The 14,297-nt window shown below is 46.9% G+C and overlaps 2 protein-coding genes across 9 annotated transcripts in view; one reads left to right on the top strand and one right to left on the bottom strand.

The window, feature by feature from the left end:
• The first annotated feature begins 749 nt into the window (after positions 1–749).
• LOC123372634 (alpha-mannosidase 2C1-like) lies at positions 750–11,682 on the top strand. 4 transcript variants are annotated; one of them, XM_045020881.1, is made up of 8 exons: positions 750–1,340; positions 2,558–2,653; positions 3,348–3,493; positions 3,765–3,888; positions 5,091–5,212; positions 6,225–6,310; positions 7,261–7,355; positions 10,646–11,682. In XM_045020881.1, the coding sequence occupies exons 1-8, from the start codon at positions 1,167–1,169 to the stop codon at positions 10,874–10,876; spliced, it is 1,074 nt and encodes a 357-aa protein (XP_044876816.1). In that variant the 5' UTR covers positions 750–1,166; the 3' UTR covers positions 10,877–11,682. The 4 variants fall into 4 exon arrangements, with proteins under 4 accessions (XP_044876816.1, XP_044876818.1, XP_044876817.1 ...); XM_045020883.1 differs by lacking the exon at positions 10,646–11,682 and adding an exon at positions 7,968–8,131; XM_045020882.1 differs by lacking the exon at positions 10,646–11,682 and adding an exon at positions 7,950–8,131.
• A 33-nt stretch (positions 11,683–11,715) lies between these two features.
• Positions 11,716–14,297, bottom strand: part of LOC123372632 (maestro heat-like repeat-containing protein family member 1) — a 33,840-nt gene continuing 31,258 nt past the window's right edge. Inside the window, exons 23-24 of one of the 5 annotated variants that reach the window (XR_006580375.1) lie at positions 13,292–13,472; positions 11,721–13,190 (exon numbers count right to left, since the gene is read on the bottom strand). Coding sequence is in view for 3 of the 5 variants with exons in the window: in XM_045020880.1 (XP_044876815.1) it covers positions 13,384–13,472 (89 nt within the window). In the remaining 2 variants the exon portion in view is untranslated. Of the gene's footprint in view, positions 13,473–14,297 lie in introns of all 5 variants that reach the window. The other 4 variants (XM_045020880.1, XM_045020877.1, XM_045020879.1 and 1 more) reach the window with 4 other exon arrangements.

Genomic DNA, 14,297 nt, shown 5'->3' with positions numbered 1-14,297 from the left:
CGCCGCATGCCCACCAACAAGTCTCCGGGCATGGACGGGCTGACCGTGGAGTTCTACCGCGTGTTCTGGGACGTCCTCGGCCCGGACCTGGTCAGCGTCTGGGCCGAGTCCTTGCGGAACGGGGTCCTCCCTCTCTCATGCAGGCGAGCCGTGCTTGCCTTACTGCCGAAGAAGGGGGACCTCCGCGACTTACGGAATTGGTGTCCCGTCTCGCTCCTCAGCACGGACTACAAGATCGTAGCCAAGGCCATCTCGCTGCGGCTGGGGGCCGTGCTGGAGGACGTGATCCACCCAGACCAGACCTACACCGTCCCGGGCCGTAGCATCTTCGACAACCTGTATCTGGTCCGGGATCTCTTGGAGCTTGGGTGCAGGGATGGTCTGTCGTTCGCCCTCCTGTCCCTGGATCAGGAGAAGGCGTTCGACAGGGTGGACCACGGGTATCTCCTGGGCACTCTGCAGGCGTTAGGCTTCGGGTCCCAGTTTGTGGGTTTTCTCCAGGTGCTGTACGCTTCCGCGGAGTGTCTGGTCAGGCTCAACTGGACCCTGACCGAGCCGGTCAGCTTCGGGCGGGGAGTGCGGCAGGGGTGCCCCCTCTCGGGCCAGCTGTACGCCCTGGCGATCGAGCCCTTCCTCTGTCTCCTCCGCAGGAGGCTGACGGGGTTGGTGCTTCGGGAGCCGGAGCTGCGGCTGGTCCTGTCGGCGTACGCCGACGATGTGCTCCTCGTGGTCCAGGACTGCTATTCTCACTGTATAGATGGGGAAACCGACGCACAGACCAGCCCAGTGGTTCGTCCAAGTTCACACATGAAGTCTGTGGCAGAGCAGGGACTTTATTCCAGGTCTCTCAAGTCCTAAACTAGTGCCTGAACGGCTGGACCATCCACAAGAAATTCCAGCTGGAGGCTGCTAGGGCCTCGGATATATTAGTGCAGCGTACCTCTTCCTACCCCCCAGTACATAGGACTTGGCCATATCATATAGCACCCACTACCTAGCAATATTTCCTCCAGGCTGAGGGGCCCTGTGGAGGGCATTAGGGCCGCAGTGATACGTGGCTGACTATATGGGATATCCAGAATTTGGGCCTGTTCCCATCTCTGCTCTAGAGATGTGTGGAGATAGGTGCACCCAGCTACATTGTCTGAGAGACATCTGAGCAGGTGATGGGATTGTGTTTCTCTCTCTCTCTCTCTCTCGCACGTTCTGTTCTCTGCTCCCAGTTCTGGTTACCAGACACCTTTAGATACTCGGCCCAGCTGCCCCAGTTGATGCGTGGCTGTGGGATACGATGGTTCCTCACTCAGAAACTCAGCTGGAGCCTGGTGAACGCCTTCCCGGTGAGCTGGCCTTTCCTGCTGCGGGGGGTGTGCACGTGTGTATGGGAATCTGTCCAGTGGGCTCGCTCCTGTCATAACTATAAAGGGAAGGGTAACAGCCCTCCTGTGTACAATACTATAAAATCCCTCCTGGCCAGAGACACCAAAATCCCTTTACCTGTAAAGGGTTAAGAAGCTCAGGTAACCTGGCTGACACCTGACCCAAAGGTCCAATAAGGGGACAAGATACTTTCAAATCTTGGTGGGGGGAAGGCTTTTGTTTGTGTGCTCTTTGTTTTGGGGGTTGTTCGCTCTTGGGACTAAGAGGGACCAGACATCAATCCATGCTCTCCAAATCTTTCTGAACCAGTCTCTCATATTTCAGACTTGTAAGTAACAGCCAGGCCAGGCGTGTTAGTTTTATCTTTGTTTTCTCAACTTGTAAATGTTCCTTTTGCTAGGGGGTTTACCTCTGTTTGCTGTAACTTTGAACCTAAGGCTAGAGGGGATTCCTCTGGGCTCTTTGAATCTGATTACCCTGTAAAGTTATTTTCCATCCTGATTTTACAGAGATTATTTTTACCTTTCTTTCTTTAATTAAAACTCTTCTTTTTAAGAACCTGATTGATTTTTCCTTGTTTCAAGATCCAAGGAGGTTGGATCTGGACTCACCAGGAATTGGTGGGGGGCAAAGGAAGGGGAATGGTTAATTTCTCCTTGTTTTAAGATCCAAGGGTTTGGATCGGTGTTCACCAGGAACTTGGTGGAAAAGTCTCTCAAGGCTACTCAGGGAAGGGTTATAGTACTTGGGAGGAAAATATTCTGGGGAGAGCGGTAGACAGAGTTTCCCAAATAACTCATGAACAATTTGGGTGGTGGGCAGCAAAATCAGATCTAAGCTGGTAGTTAAGCTTAGAGGTTCTCATGCAGGTCCCCACATCTGTACCCTAGAGTTCAGAGTGGGGAAGGAACCTTGACAGGCCCATTCAGAGAGCTCACCAGAGCTTTACGGGATCAGGTAGTTCATTAGCCACGACAAGAGAAGATTTGGCTACTGATCACATCATGGTAAGGTGCTGAAGTATGACGCCAACAGCTTTGAAAAGTTAATGGTGGGCAACCAGAAGTTTCCTTTCAGTAGCTCCCTGGACTCGTGCGCCCCATTCTGGCTGTCCCTGCGGTGTCCCCCTGTGAAGCTGTAATAGACTCCCCCTTGGTGACATTTTTCTCTCTTCCAGCACAGCACTTTTTTCTGGGAAGGCATTGATGGCTCCCAAGTTCTGACCCATTTCCCGCCTGGCAATTCCTATGACCTAAAAGGTCGAGTGGAGGAGGTGAGCGATATGACATAGAAGCATACCCATCTGCCTACAGTCTTTCGGTCCCAGTGTACCCAGCTTGCAAGGGAATGTCACCGCCATCTGGGCTGTAAGCAAAGGCTGTTGGAGGGGAGTGCCACATAGCGAGTAGGTGGGGAAAGGTGATAGGACAAGCAGCTGGTGGCTTTAGATGTTGGGGGGGAGGGATAGCTCAGTGGTTTGAGCATTGGCCTGCTAAACCCAGGATTGTGAGTTCAATCCTTGAGGGGGCCCTTAGGGATCTGGGGCAAAAATTGGTCCTGCTAGTGAAGGCAGGGGGCTGGACTCGATGACCTTTCAAGGTCCCTTCCAGTTCTAGGAGATTGGTATATCTCCAATTATAAAAATAATAATATAAATGTTTGGAGTAAAGCCCAGATTTGTCTGTCCATGCAATGTGTCAGAGCCTTGAGTTTCTATAATCAGCTGCATTTTAAAGATAAATTCACAGGGGAGTGGGGAGCTGATGAGTCACTGCAGGAGGGCTCTCAGATTCTCCTGTCTCCCTGGGCCCTGGTGGATGTGTCCCAGGAGGCAGAGCTGAAAAGAGAATGAACATGGTGAGAAGACAACAAGCTAGTGCCTGATCTTTACGCCTGCAGGGCTCTCCTTGGCTTGACTATGTGAGGGTCTGACACTACGTGTCATGTGTATACGTAATCTTCTCTAGATGCTGAAAGCCATGAACAACAACAAAGACAAAGGCCATGTGAACCACAGCGCTGCTCTCTTTGGGTTTGGAGACGGAGCAGGTGGCCCGACTCAGAAGATGCTGGACAGGCTGAAGAGAATGAGAGATACGGATGGGCTGCCCAGGTCTGGGGAGGCTCTGCTCTCTCTCCTCATCTGTCCTTCAGAGCTCAGTGCTGACTGCTGACTCTTGAGAGATTTCTGCTAACCCCTTTGGTCCTACCATTCTGGAGAGTGGGGCTGGAGGGAGCTGATGATTCACGGCTGGGGCTGTTGCTTTCCCACTTGCAATCCATCAACTCATGCTAGGGAAGGAACCACAGGGCTCCTCGTTCCCTCTGCAGTGTGCAGCAGCTGCTAAGCCTGTCCTGTTACTATCTGCATTTCTCCCCCATAGGGTTCAGATGTCCACACCTGACCGGTTTTTCTCTATGCTGGAGAAGGAGAAGACCCAGTTGCTCACCTGGACAGGAGAACTGTTCCTGGAGCTACACAACGACACTTATACCACCCAGGCCCAGGTTACCACTTGCCCGGGATGGGAGGGGAGATAAGGCAGTGGGTGGAAACTATCTAGATCAATGTTAACTCTGACCAGTAGGGAAGACTTCCACTCTGAATCCATCTCCTTGGTGTGCCATCATTGGTGCAATTTAGCGCCATAGTAGGACCCGATAAAGACCTTGTGATTCTCTAAAGCTTTGAGCCCATGTAATTTTCCCAGTTAGTCCAATATAAGTTATTAGGACAGAGCCCTATGTGCTACAATGATTGGTGCTCTGACTGCACCAGGAAAATTAACAGAAAACTCCCATTGGCTTGAACCCTAGTGTAGACAAGACTCTTGCAGATGGTCCGTTTTGAACGCCATTTCTATTTAAGCTCTGTTACAGCGTAGACACACCCTGTTTCTAGTCGGTCCACTTTCTAGGTCTCATGCACTGGCACAGCATTGGTGGGTTGGGGTTTTTAGCACTGCTTTTGGTTAATTCAGGTTTTCTTCTTTACAGGCCTTAAGTCTCAGCTTTAAACTATTAACAGGGTCTCTTTGAACTGTGTTTGAAAACAAGAGGGATGCTGTTGTTTGAGCCAGAGATGAGCAAAAGCTGCTCATTGGCTCTCGGGTTGATTGCTGAGCCACTGGTGGTTTTCCCTGTAGTAGGAAGGGGCATTCAGCCCTCAGTTGAGTGTGTCTCTCTGCCTGACCTCTGTAAACATGGTACAGAGAGGCTGCCACCCAAACCCTGTTGTTTCCAAAACTGACACGGCAGCATTGGGTGCTGCTATCAATTAACAGCATTGTGGGAAGTACCATCTTTCAGAACAGTTAGCTAATTTCTGAGCGACTGAAATCTCTGCTGTTACAGTGGGAGGGGCTCTGGAGAAGATACCTTCAGGGAAAAGAGAATCTCATTTCTATTTGTGAATATATAATAGAATATTAGGGTTGGAAGGGATCTCAGGAGGTCATCTAGTTCAACCCCCTGCTCAAAGCAGGACTGATCCCCAGACAGACTTTTACCCCAGTTCCCTGAATGGCCCCCTCAAGCATTAAGCTCACAACCCTGGGTTTAGTAGGCCAATGCTCAAACCACTGAGCTATCCCTTTCCCCCCCAGTGATAGATACTGTCTACATCCCGATGCCTGATATAATGTTTTGCAACAGATGGCAAAAATCTCCTCTGATAAAGCTCTTCCTGTTTTCACCTACTTTGGGATCAGATAAAGAAAGGGAATCGGGAGTGCGAGCGGATACTCCATGATGCTGAAGTACTGAGTAGTTTTGCTCTGACCCAGAAAAATACTTTCCAGTATCCTTCCATCAAACTGCAGCATCTCTGGAGGTAAAGTAGTTCGTCCGAGTGCCACCATTGATTGGATAAAGCTGTAGTGATAATTGGAGCCCTGTGCCGATACAGAAATTTGGATCTGCATCCGTGATAATTAACTTGTATCTGACCTGCAATCCCCACTCTCCCTTTTATATGCATCTGCATCCGCACCCTACCTCACTGGTAGAGCTCTGCGCACATACAAAAATTTGGACCAGCATCCAGTCTGCAATCTGCAAAGATGGTAAACAATGCAACCGCATCTGCGGATGCAGATATCTGCGGATATAAAGTGGATAACTGCAGATTTGCAGGGCTCTAGCGTTAAGCACACTCAGGTATATAAAAAGCAAGCGGACACAGTGTTTTCATTAGATGAGATAGTAACAAACAATATATTAAGTAGCAAACCAAAAAGTAGCCTCGTTCATTTATAGCTTAGACCAAACCCCAGACAGTCTCTCAACAGACTGATTTAGAAGAATTCATTGGACAAGTATGTCAGTTGCCTGTCTATCACAGGCTATTAGAAATACCCCTCTGGTCCTCAGGAGGCTGAACTGTTGTGTTCCACAGGCAGAGACCAGGAGACACTGAGATGCCACCAATGCCCAAGGTTGCTGCCAAAGCAGGGAATTGAAGGAACAAGTATATTTGTTTCTGTGAATTCCCAAACCTGTGCCCAGGGAATCCTCCCAGAAAAAAGACTAGGAATACCTGGTTCAGGTGACTGCTAAGAGACCGCAGGGCCTTCGAGCCAGCTGCACTCTCTCTTGTCTCCAATAGCAGCAGAGCAGGATCCGGCAGAACTCACGTTTTTGATGGATGGAATGAAAGTGGTGACCTGAAGCCAGAAGGCCACAGTTACCATGTGCATGTGAGACCTGCCTAGCTGTTGCAGTCCCCATCAGCCGTCAGCAAGATACAAAGGGCTTTGTCCTCTAGAATGAGGGTGGCATAGTTATTCATAGTGATACTAATCCATAGCTGTCTTCTGGTTCTTGCCTCGGTCCCTCGTGCTCAGGCTGCTGCTCCTGAATCAGTTCCATGACGTGTTGCCGGGCAGTCGTATCCAGCTGGTTGTGGAGGATGCCATGAGATACTATGCAGGTGAGGAGTGATTTGTACTTAGAGGCTTTTCCTGCCAAGTGGGTTGGGTTCATTGTAACACCCTCTGTCCGGTGGGTTTTAAAAGGTGGTGTTCCTGCTTTCTGATCTGACTCCTCAGCAGGTTTGGTTGTGGGTTGGTTTTGTTACAAGCCCTAGAGGCACTGGGGACTCCATATTAATAGGTGGTGCTCTTGGTGTTGATAATAACAAATGGGACCCAATCCGTTTTCCTCCCCTGCGCATCCTGCTTCCACCGAGGCTGGTAGGAGGAAGGATGCCCATAGTGCCCTGGGCCATGGCCCTGCTGCACCCAGCCAGTCTGCATTATGCCATTTGTCAATACCCAGAGAAAACAAGCCGCAACCATGTCGTTACACAATCAGAGTCTGGCAAGCAGAGGACCCCTCCCCCACCTTCCCTGCAGGTGGAGACTCCGTGGCCCCAGGAGCCCTGTGAGACTGGAAGAGACCGTGCATGTGAAGGATTAGTTTGAGCAGTGGGGATGGGGAGGATTGTTGGGAGGTTGCTAGAAATGGCTGCAGAGATGCATCAATTCCAAAGCTAGACGGAACCATTGTGATCATCTCACTGACTCGTAGACTTTAAGACCAGAAGGGACCCTCATGATCATCTAGTCTGACCTTCACATTTCTGGCCACAGAACCTCACCTGTCCCCATCCTGTAGTAGGCCTCTAACCTCTGGCTGATTTAAAGACTTCAGGTTACAGAGAATCCTCCATTTGCACTAGTTGAGCAAGTGATCTATGCCCCATGCTGCAGAGAAGGCAAAACCCCTGCCAATCTTACCTGAGGGGAAAATTCTTTCCTGAGCCCAAATGTGGAGATCAGTTAGACCCTAAACAAGTGGGTGAGACCCATCAGAGTTGGGTTTGAATTGTTTGATTTGGCAGATGTTGGTTAACCCCTTGTGTTCTGTGCCCAATTTCAGCGTTGGTCAGACTACGTAGAGCGGTACGTCAGCTCAGATTCTACCTCTCCCGAACTTCGGGAACACCTGGCCCAGGAGCCGGTTTTCCTGCCAAGGTGAGTGAACAAGCTGTGGCTGTGAAAAGTGACACACAGGCCAGAAGTACCCATGTCAGCAGAGGGAGAAAGATCTTACTCCGTCACAGTGTTGGCTGTTGCAGTCTCGTTTGTTTTTAGTACTCGGCCACTTTAGAAGACGTTAACCTGGGAGTAGCATATAGAGACACAGTGCTGCTGCTTATTCCAAGAGCCCACCCTGGGCTCCTGCTCTCCAGTGACTGAGAGAGGGCATAGGCCACAGGCAGCAGGGAGGTCAGAGGTTTGGGGAGTCACAAGCCCCCCTCCCCCCCCCTTTTTTTTTCTTTTTTTTCAATCATGTCTTTGCTTACAGAAGCCGTCTAGCTGAGTGCAGGAGGTGCTGAGTCAGTGCTTTTCACTAGCAGGGAGTTGGTTGCGAAATAGCTGTGAAAGGCCCCCACTCTCTGTAAACAGCTGAGATCAGTGGGCTGGCTCATGGTAGGCACATGAGCCTAAAGGACTTTAATTTGTGACCATTCCACTCTGAGCAATACTTTGGGTTCCGAAGGGCTGGCCTGGAGCCACCAGATACGTCCAGCCTAGTGGGCAGAGGAGGAGAACTAATCCCAGCAGGGATTCTCTGGTTTACAGGAACCTGAGGCAGATCCGTAAGTGTCAGTGTGGTCGGGAGCAGCAGGAGAAGGAAGGGAAGGAGGGAAACAGTAAGAAGTCCATGGAGAATGTGGAGAGCTTGGACAAGCTGGAGTGTAAATTCAAACTGAACTCCTATAAGATGGTATACGTGATCAAATCGGAGGATTACATGTACAGGAGGACCGCTCTTCTGCTGCGTGCTCAGCAGGTAGGAGTTGAGTGAAGGGAATGGGACGAACAGCTGGTGTTTCCCTGAACTTCTTGCTCCCAAAGGGCGTCTGGGGAGAGTCAGAGAACGTTTCTGGGGTGGGAGGGGGGGTTGTTCTCCTGTAACATTTAACACTCTTCCTATTGCTTTGAGGACGGGACATGACACGGTTTCGTCCACTGAACTCTGTAAACTTCCTCTGAATGCTCCTGAGATGTAACCCTCCCTTTCCTCCCCCTCCATTTCCCAAACTCTCCTGTTAGAGTAGGCAGCTTTTAGCATCCCTTTACTCATTGGTTTCTTGCCTAGGGGCACCTCACATTGGTTGCTAACCCCCTTGTCGTGGTGGGCCTAAAAAGGGGGATAGCAAAGAACTGAAATGCTGGCACGTGTTCTGACATGGCCCTCCAAGCTCATCTCATCAAGAAGCTGTGCCTTGTCCCTGCAGTCACTGAGAGTGAGAGTCTAGGGTTGCTCCCGGGCAGGGGAGCACTGCAAACGAATGTACCAGCTGCTTGAAAGCGCTGGGTCTGTGACTAGGATAGCCGCAGTGATGTCATAATTACAGAAAGGTCCAGGGTGGATAAAAATTGGAAGACTTTTTTTTTTAATGAAATAAAATTCCTTTTAAAATTTTTTTGTTACTTATAAGTTTTTCTTTTTAAAAATGAACCAGTTTAAAATGAAATCAGAATTTAATACAAAATATGTTGAGGCCTAAACTTAGAAGATTAATATAAGACATTTAAATAACAAATAAATATGCTGAATCCATGACCCCCTCTTAAAAAACAAAAACAAAACCCCAATCCCACTTTGAATTAAAGGCTTCTTTTCTATATAAAGAAAGAGTCAGGGAAGGCATCTAACTTTTGAGGTCAAGTTTCAAAAATATGGTACTGTTGGTTAGCCTAGGTAATTTAGGAGATTGTCTTCTTTTCAAGAGACATAGGCGAGACTGGAAATTTAAGCCCCAGTTACTTTCACTTAGGCATATTTGAAAATTTTCCCAGACCAACCTGAAATGATCAGTTTAATTCACTGACTACAGTTAATCCCTCTAAATTATTTAATTGTCAATGTGAAGCATCTTTTGATAAGAGAAGTTTGTGTCTATAACATTTAAGGTTGTCTTGTCTAATACAAATATATTTTATATACTGCTTTGTTTGTTTAAATTCCAGTTACCATTCTAAAGCAGATTGACACAAAATCTGAGCAAAAAGTTAATTATCTAGTAAATAAGCAATATATCATTGACCATTTTCTAACATACTAAAAGTGTTTGGTTAATAAGAATCTGAAACTATTAAGCTATATAATTGCTTAAATGTATATAGTTGTGGTGTACACTTCTAGGTAGCAAACAGATGTACCGAATCTACCGTAAAGTGTCTATTTAGTTGTAAGTCAAAGAGTTTTAATGGTTATATCAACTAATGAGTGTATCTTACTTTAAAAAAATAGCTGAAATACAAATGGAAAAGCTGATTTAAATCAGTCCACCCTGGAAATGTCACAAAGCATATTTTCCCAGGACTCAGAAGTTCTGGTTGTAACAGAATAGCACAGCTATGGGAATATGTATAGTAGTTACTGGGACTGACCACTGTGATTAAGTCGGTGTTAAACTTCAACTAACCCTTTATAAATTACTCATAACTTTACTGAGATTCCTTTTTGGTTTGCAATTTCTTAGGCTCTGTTTCAGTCTCAAAATAACTTTATTTTAGTGGGGTGCCGTGTGCATGCACGCATGTGCTGTGAGAGGTTGGGAACAAATCTATCCATCTCAGCATCCTTCTCTTCTAATCCTGCTGGAATTCTTGCATGCACGTGAGACTGTTTCTGTATTGTTTTTTAATAAACACCTGCATTGAAGGCTGACTACAGTCTTGCATCATCTGATACTGCCATTAATCGGGGAAAAGATAGGAGAAGCTTAGCATTATTGCAGCATTAGGGTTATAATCAAGCAGTCACGTCAAACTTCTGGAGGTTACTTCTATTGAGTATTTAATTCTGTTCTGATGCCCATGTATTTTTGTGTGTCCCTGTTTTGCTCATTAACACAGTGTTGAATCCATGTAATAAAATATACAGGATATACACTGTGGCAGAGTTAACATTATAGTTCCTAGTTCAAATTCAAAAATCATCAAATGTTTGACTTCTGAGCACTTGATTTCACAGACTTAATTTTCATGAACACGAGGCTTTTGGGGATTTCCAGTTGGGGAATAAAGATGGCTGTGCCTGCTTGTTCAGACACTGCCTCCAATTTACTGAGGCTTTCCCTTGGTCAGTCGGCAAGGTCAGTGTTTGTATTGCCAGTTCCCCGGCAGAGCCAAACATCCCAGATCTGTTGGCCTAGGGAAGTGGATTTGTTTTCACTTTTTAAGCGTTTTGTGATCCTGAATGTTGGTGGCTGTAGCCTTTTATTTTTTTGTCTCTCTCGTTTCTGTAGTCCCATGAAAGAGTGAGCAAGCGGCTGCACCAGCGGTTCCAAGCCTGGGTGGACAGATGGACCAAGGAGCATGTGACCCGGGAAATGGCAGCTGAGACAAACAAGTGGCTAATGGGAGAAGGGTTGGAGGGTTTGGTGCCCTGTACCACTACCTGTGATACAGAGACCCTGCACTTTGTGAGCATTAATAAGTACCGTGTCAAATACGGCACAATATTCAAGCCGCCGTAAAGTCCCTGAGTGAGGGAAGATCACGTAGTGTGTGTATGTGTGTGTGTGTATCAAGGAAACGAGGAAGATGCCTTTCTCCCTTCACTGTGTATCTCCGTAACATGGCCAGTTGACTAGTGCGAAGCTGGTACAGTCTGTCACCAGCGGAATTCGGTTTAGGAAAACGAATCTCTACAAACCTAAGCTGGAACTGTTGCCAACAGGCCTCTGACTTCAGCGTGCACTGTGGAGGGAAGGACCCTTTTCAGAACTGAGTGATCCTAGAGAAATGCAGCTAGCTCGTACGCACCAGCAGTTTTGAGACTAACTCCTCAATGGCCTGAGCTTCAAGGGAAGAGAACTGGATGTTGCATACATCCTGACCGGAGTGGTGCATTTAAAGTTACATGCTCAGATACGTCGTGAAACCCAGAGGTGCCTATCACAACTGGATTCTCCTCTATTAGGCTGCTGCAGGTTTGTCAGGATCTCACCCGGGGTCACCCATCTGTGCAGTCCAGCTGTCGAGAACACCATTTCCTGGATCTGACCCTCGACTTCTCCCTCCTTCACCCTGCTGGACTCCTGATTCAGCCAGTTCAGATTGGTCTGTCCTTTCTAGTGCCAGTTGGATTGTTTTGTACCTGCTTCTTTACTAGTCTTTCCTAGTGCCATGCACCAGCTTTTCACACACATACGCACACACAGCAGAAACAACACAATTTTAACATGTTCCCCTTCCTTTTTGTAAATAAATGTACATATTGTCAATTTTTTTTTGTTTTTTTATTAAAGGAAGTTTGCTTGATGTGCTAGCATAACTGTACCAGCTTCTTGTGTACCATAGTACCAGGTGGCTTGAGAGTTAGTACCTACAAACAGACCTATGGAGCCATTTATTACACTTTTTACCAAAGGGAGTTATCATTGTAGTGTTTTTGTGGGGAAACTTTTCTCTTTTTTGTAAATAAAAATACGTCTTGGTTCTTATTGAGGAAGACACTCGCTCACCCACGGCCCTGTTCCTGTTCTGAAAGGCACCATGCAGCATGCAGTTTGCAGTGCGGAGAGGGGACATTTGACCATTTTATTATTGGCTTCACAATCTGAGGGGAGAAGGCGGAAGCAATGTGTGTGTTTTGTGGTGAACATGACCATGTTCTAAGCAGCCTGTTAAGATATATAAATATATATTATATAACTTTTAATTTTTTTAATTATTTTTTTGGGTGGGTAATTTTTATCCACCTGGTCTTCCAGCTCAGAGAACCTTCGCTTTTGGGAAGTGTTGCTGAGCTACCTAGCTGGGGTTGATTGTGCTTATGTATTTTCCCTCTCAGTATTGGAGAAAACATCCTAAGTACCAAACCAGTATTTCATTAGTGTGTGTGTGTGTGGGGGGCAAGGCGGGTAGGCTGTGTGACGCATTTCACTAGTGAAATCCACAAAGGGATATATATATATATTTTTAAGCATAGAAGTTTAGTTCTGGCATATATTTAAGCATTGGAAGATTTTGGTTTTCAGACAAGTTGGCATGGACCTCGTAAGCCACGACAGACCCAACTGCACTGTCTCTCCTCCTCAAAGGAGGCATCTTTTCCTTGCACAAAACAATGCTGCCAGTTGTGCCCGAACAGCTTCCGTTGTCTCAGCTGGAGAGCTGTGAATGCAGCTTTGCTGCTTTTCCAAGTCCTCTTCTGAACTCTGTTCCAGGAAGGGGGTTTTATTGTGTCCTCTTCCATTTCAAAGGTTTTACTGACACTCCCCTGCGCCTCACCCAACCCTCAGGTGTTTCTTTTCAATGTATGTTAAAGCTGATCTGGAAGTGGAAGTCTGGATAATTTAGACTTTACCAGCTTGGAAGTAACAGCTGCTGCTGCTTTGTGGGTGTTCTGTCCAAGAATCTGTGCCTGCATGTTGTTTAAGCGGAATGGGGTTAACATGGCGGGATTCCTGTTGTTCAAGGTACCCAGGAAAAAACCCCAATAAAACAAGGAGATCTCCTCCTGCAGCAGGGTTTTCACCTACAGCTTTCATTCCTCCCGATGTCTGACTTCTGAGCTCCAAGCTCTGATCCCAGCCTGTGCAATAGCAAAGATTTCTTTTTACTTTTAAATTGCTTTTTGAATTCTGTAATGTGATCCTTGGCCACCTATCCATGTGATGATTTCTATACAAATGTTGTAAACTTGACTGTAGTGCAGTATTTCCATTAAAATATCAGGGCTAATCATTGTGTACAGATTCTTCTTCCTTCTTGATCATACACAATGAGATTTTGACAAACACTCTCCAGAGGGAAGGGAGGAAGATGCATCTGAGGAAATCACTCCTTTAATAAAAACAGAATTAGAGGTGGTGGGAGAAGATAGTAAACCTGAAAGTTTGATCTCTGTTTAGGACACTCACAAATGACCAATGTGTTTGACTTACCCTTTAATTTATCTGCTAGGGTATCGCCTCTGGATTCCAGACACTAATTTGTAAGCAATTCCCAGTCCCTGTTCAGAGGTGTGAAACTCCCTTTATTTTGTAGCAGTTGCAACATTTTGTGGTGGTGGAGAGACAATAATTAGCCACTTCTTCCCCTGGAGTTGGGAGGTCATCCCAGCTGCTATAGATCAGAACAAATAAGGAAGTTATCAGCCCTGTAAATTTCAGTTCCACTAAACCTGCTGGGGGAAGGGGTTGACCCCCCCCCACCCCTTGAGTCAGTCTGGGAAATGGGGTAATACAATTTACCAGCCAGTGGAAATGTCCAAAAAAACCACCCCAACTCTCTCCCTCCGTCTTGTTAGCAGCAGGGCTGTTAAATAACAAATCAGTCCTTTTTGGTTCCTTAACACATTAACAGTTGTCTTTAGCCTGATTCTCTGTTGATTTAGAGCTGTCTTCAGCACTCCCTTTGCCTACATCCAGTGCTTCGAGGTTGAGGTCTATCACATCCACAGTCATGGTGTTTAGGCCACTAAACACGCAGCCACCCTGATGTGAACCTTGAATTTTTTTAGCCTCAGTGGTATCATTGCACTTTATATGGCTCGGTATTTTGTGGAACAGTTTAATAGTTTTTCCTCCCTGCTTTCTGTCTCTTCCCGTTGGGTGAGGAAGCCCCATGAGGTAATTGGGTTGTATAAATACACAGGTGGAACTACCAGAAAAGCTCAGCCAGCTGTCATTGGGTATCCCAAGCCACATGCTAAGGAGCACTGAATACAGACTGTAAGTCCATTCATAATGAGCGGGGGATCAGAGAGATGCAAATAGTGGCAATGTCTGAAGGTGCTCTAAGGTACTGGATAGCCTGACTGGTTTTCAACAGTGCTTTGAGCCTCCCTTTGAACTCTTCCCTTTTGGACTCTGAACTGGGGGATGTCAGCAAGCAAGGGTCATAGAGCACAACCATCCCTTCTGGCCTTAGAATCTCGTCTGACTGCCT

This window comes from Mauremys mutica, chromosome 6, assembly GCF_020497125.1.
Source record: "Mauremys mutica isolate MM-2020 ecotype Southern chromosome 6, ASM2049712v1, whole genome shotgun sequence".
In the NCBI taxonomy this organism is placed as follows: domain Eukaryota; kingdom Metazoa; phylum Chordata; order Testudines; family Geoemydidae; genus Mauremys; species Mauremys mutica.
The sequence above is the reverse complement of the archived record's forward strand: the minus strand, read 5'-3'. Positions and strand labels throughout refer to the sequence as shown.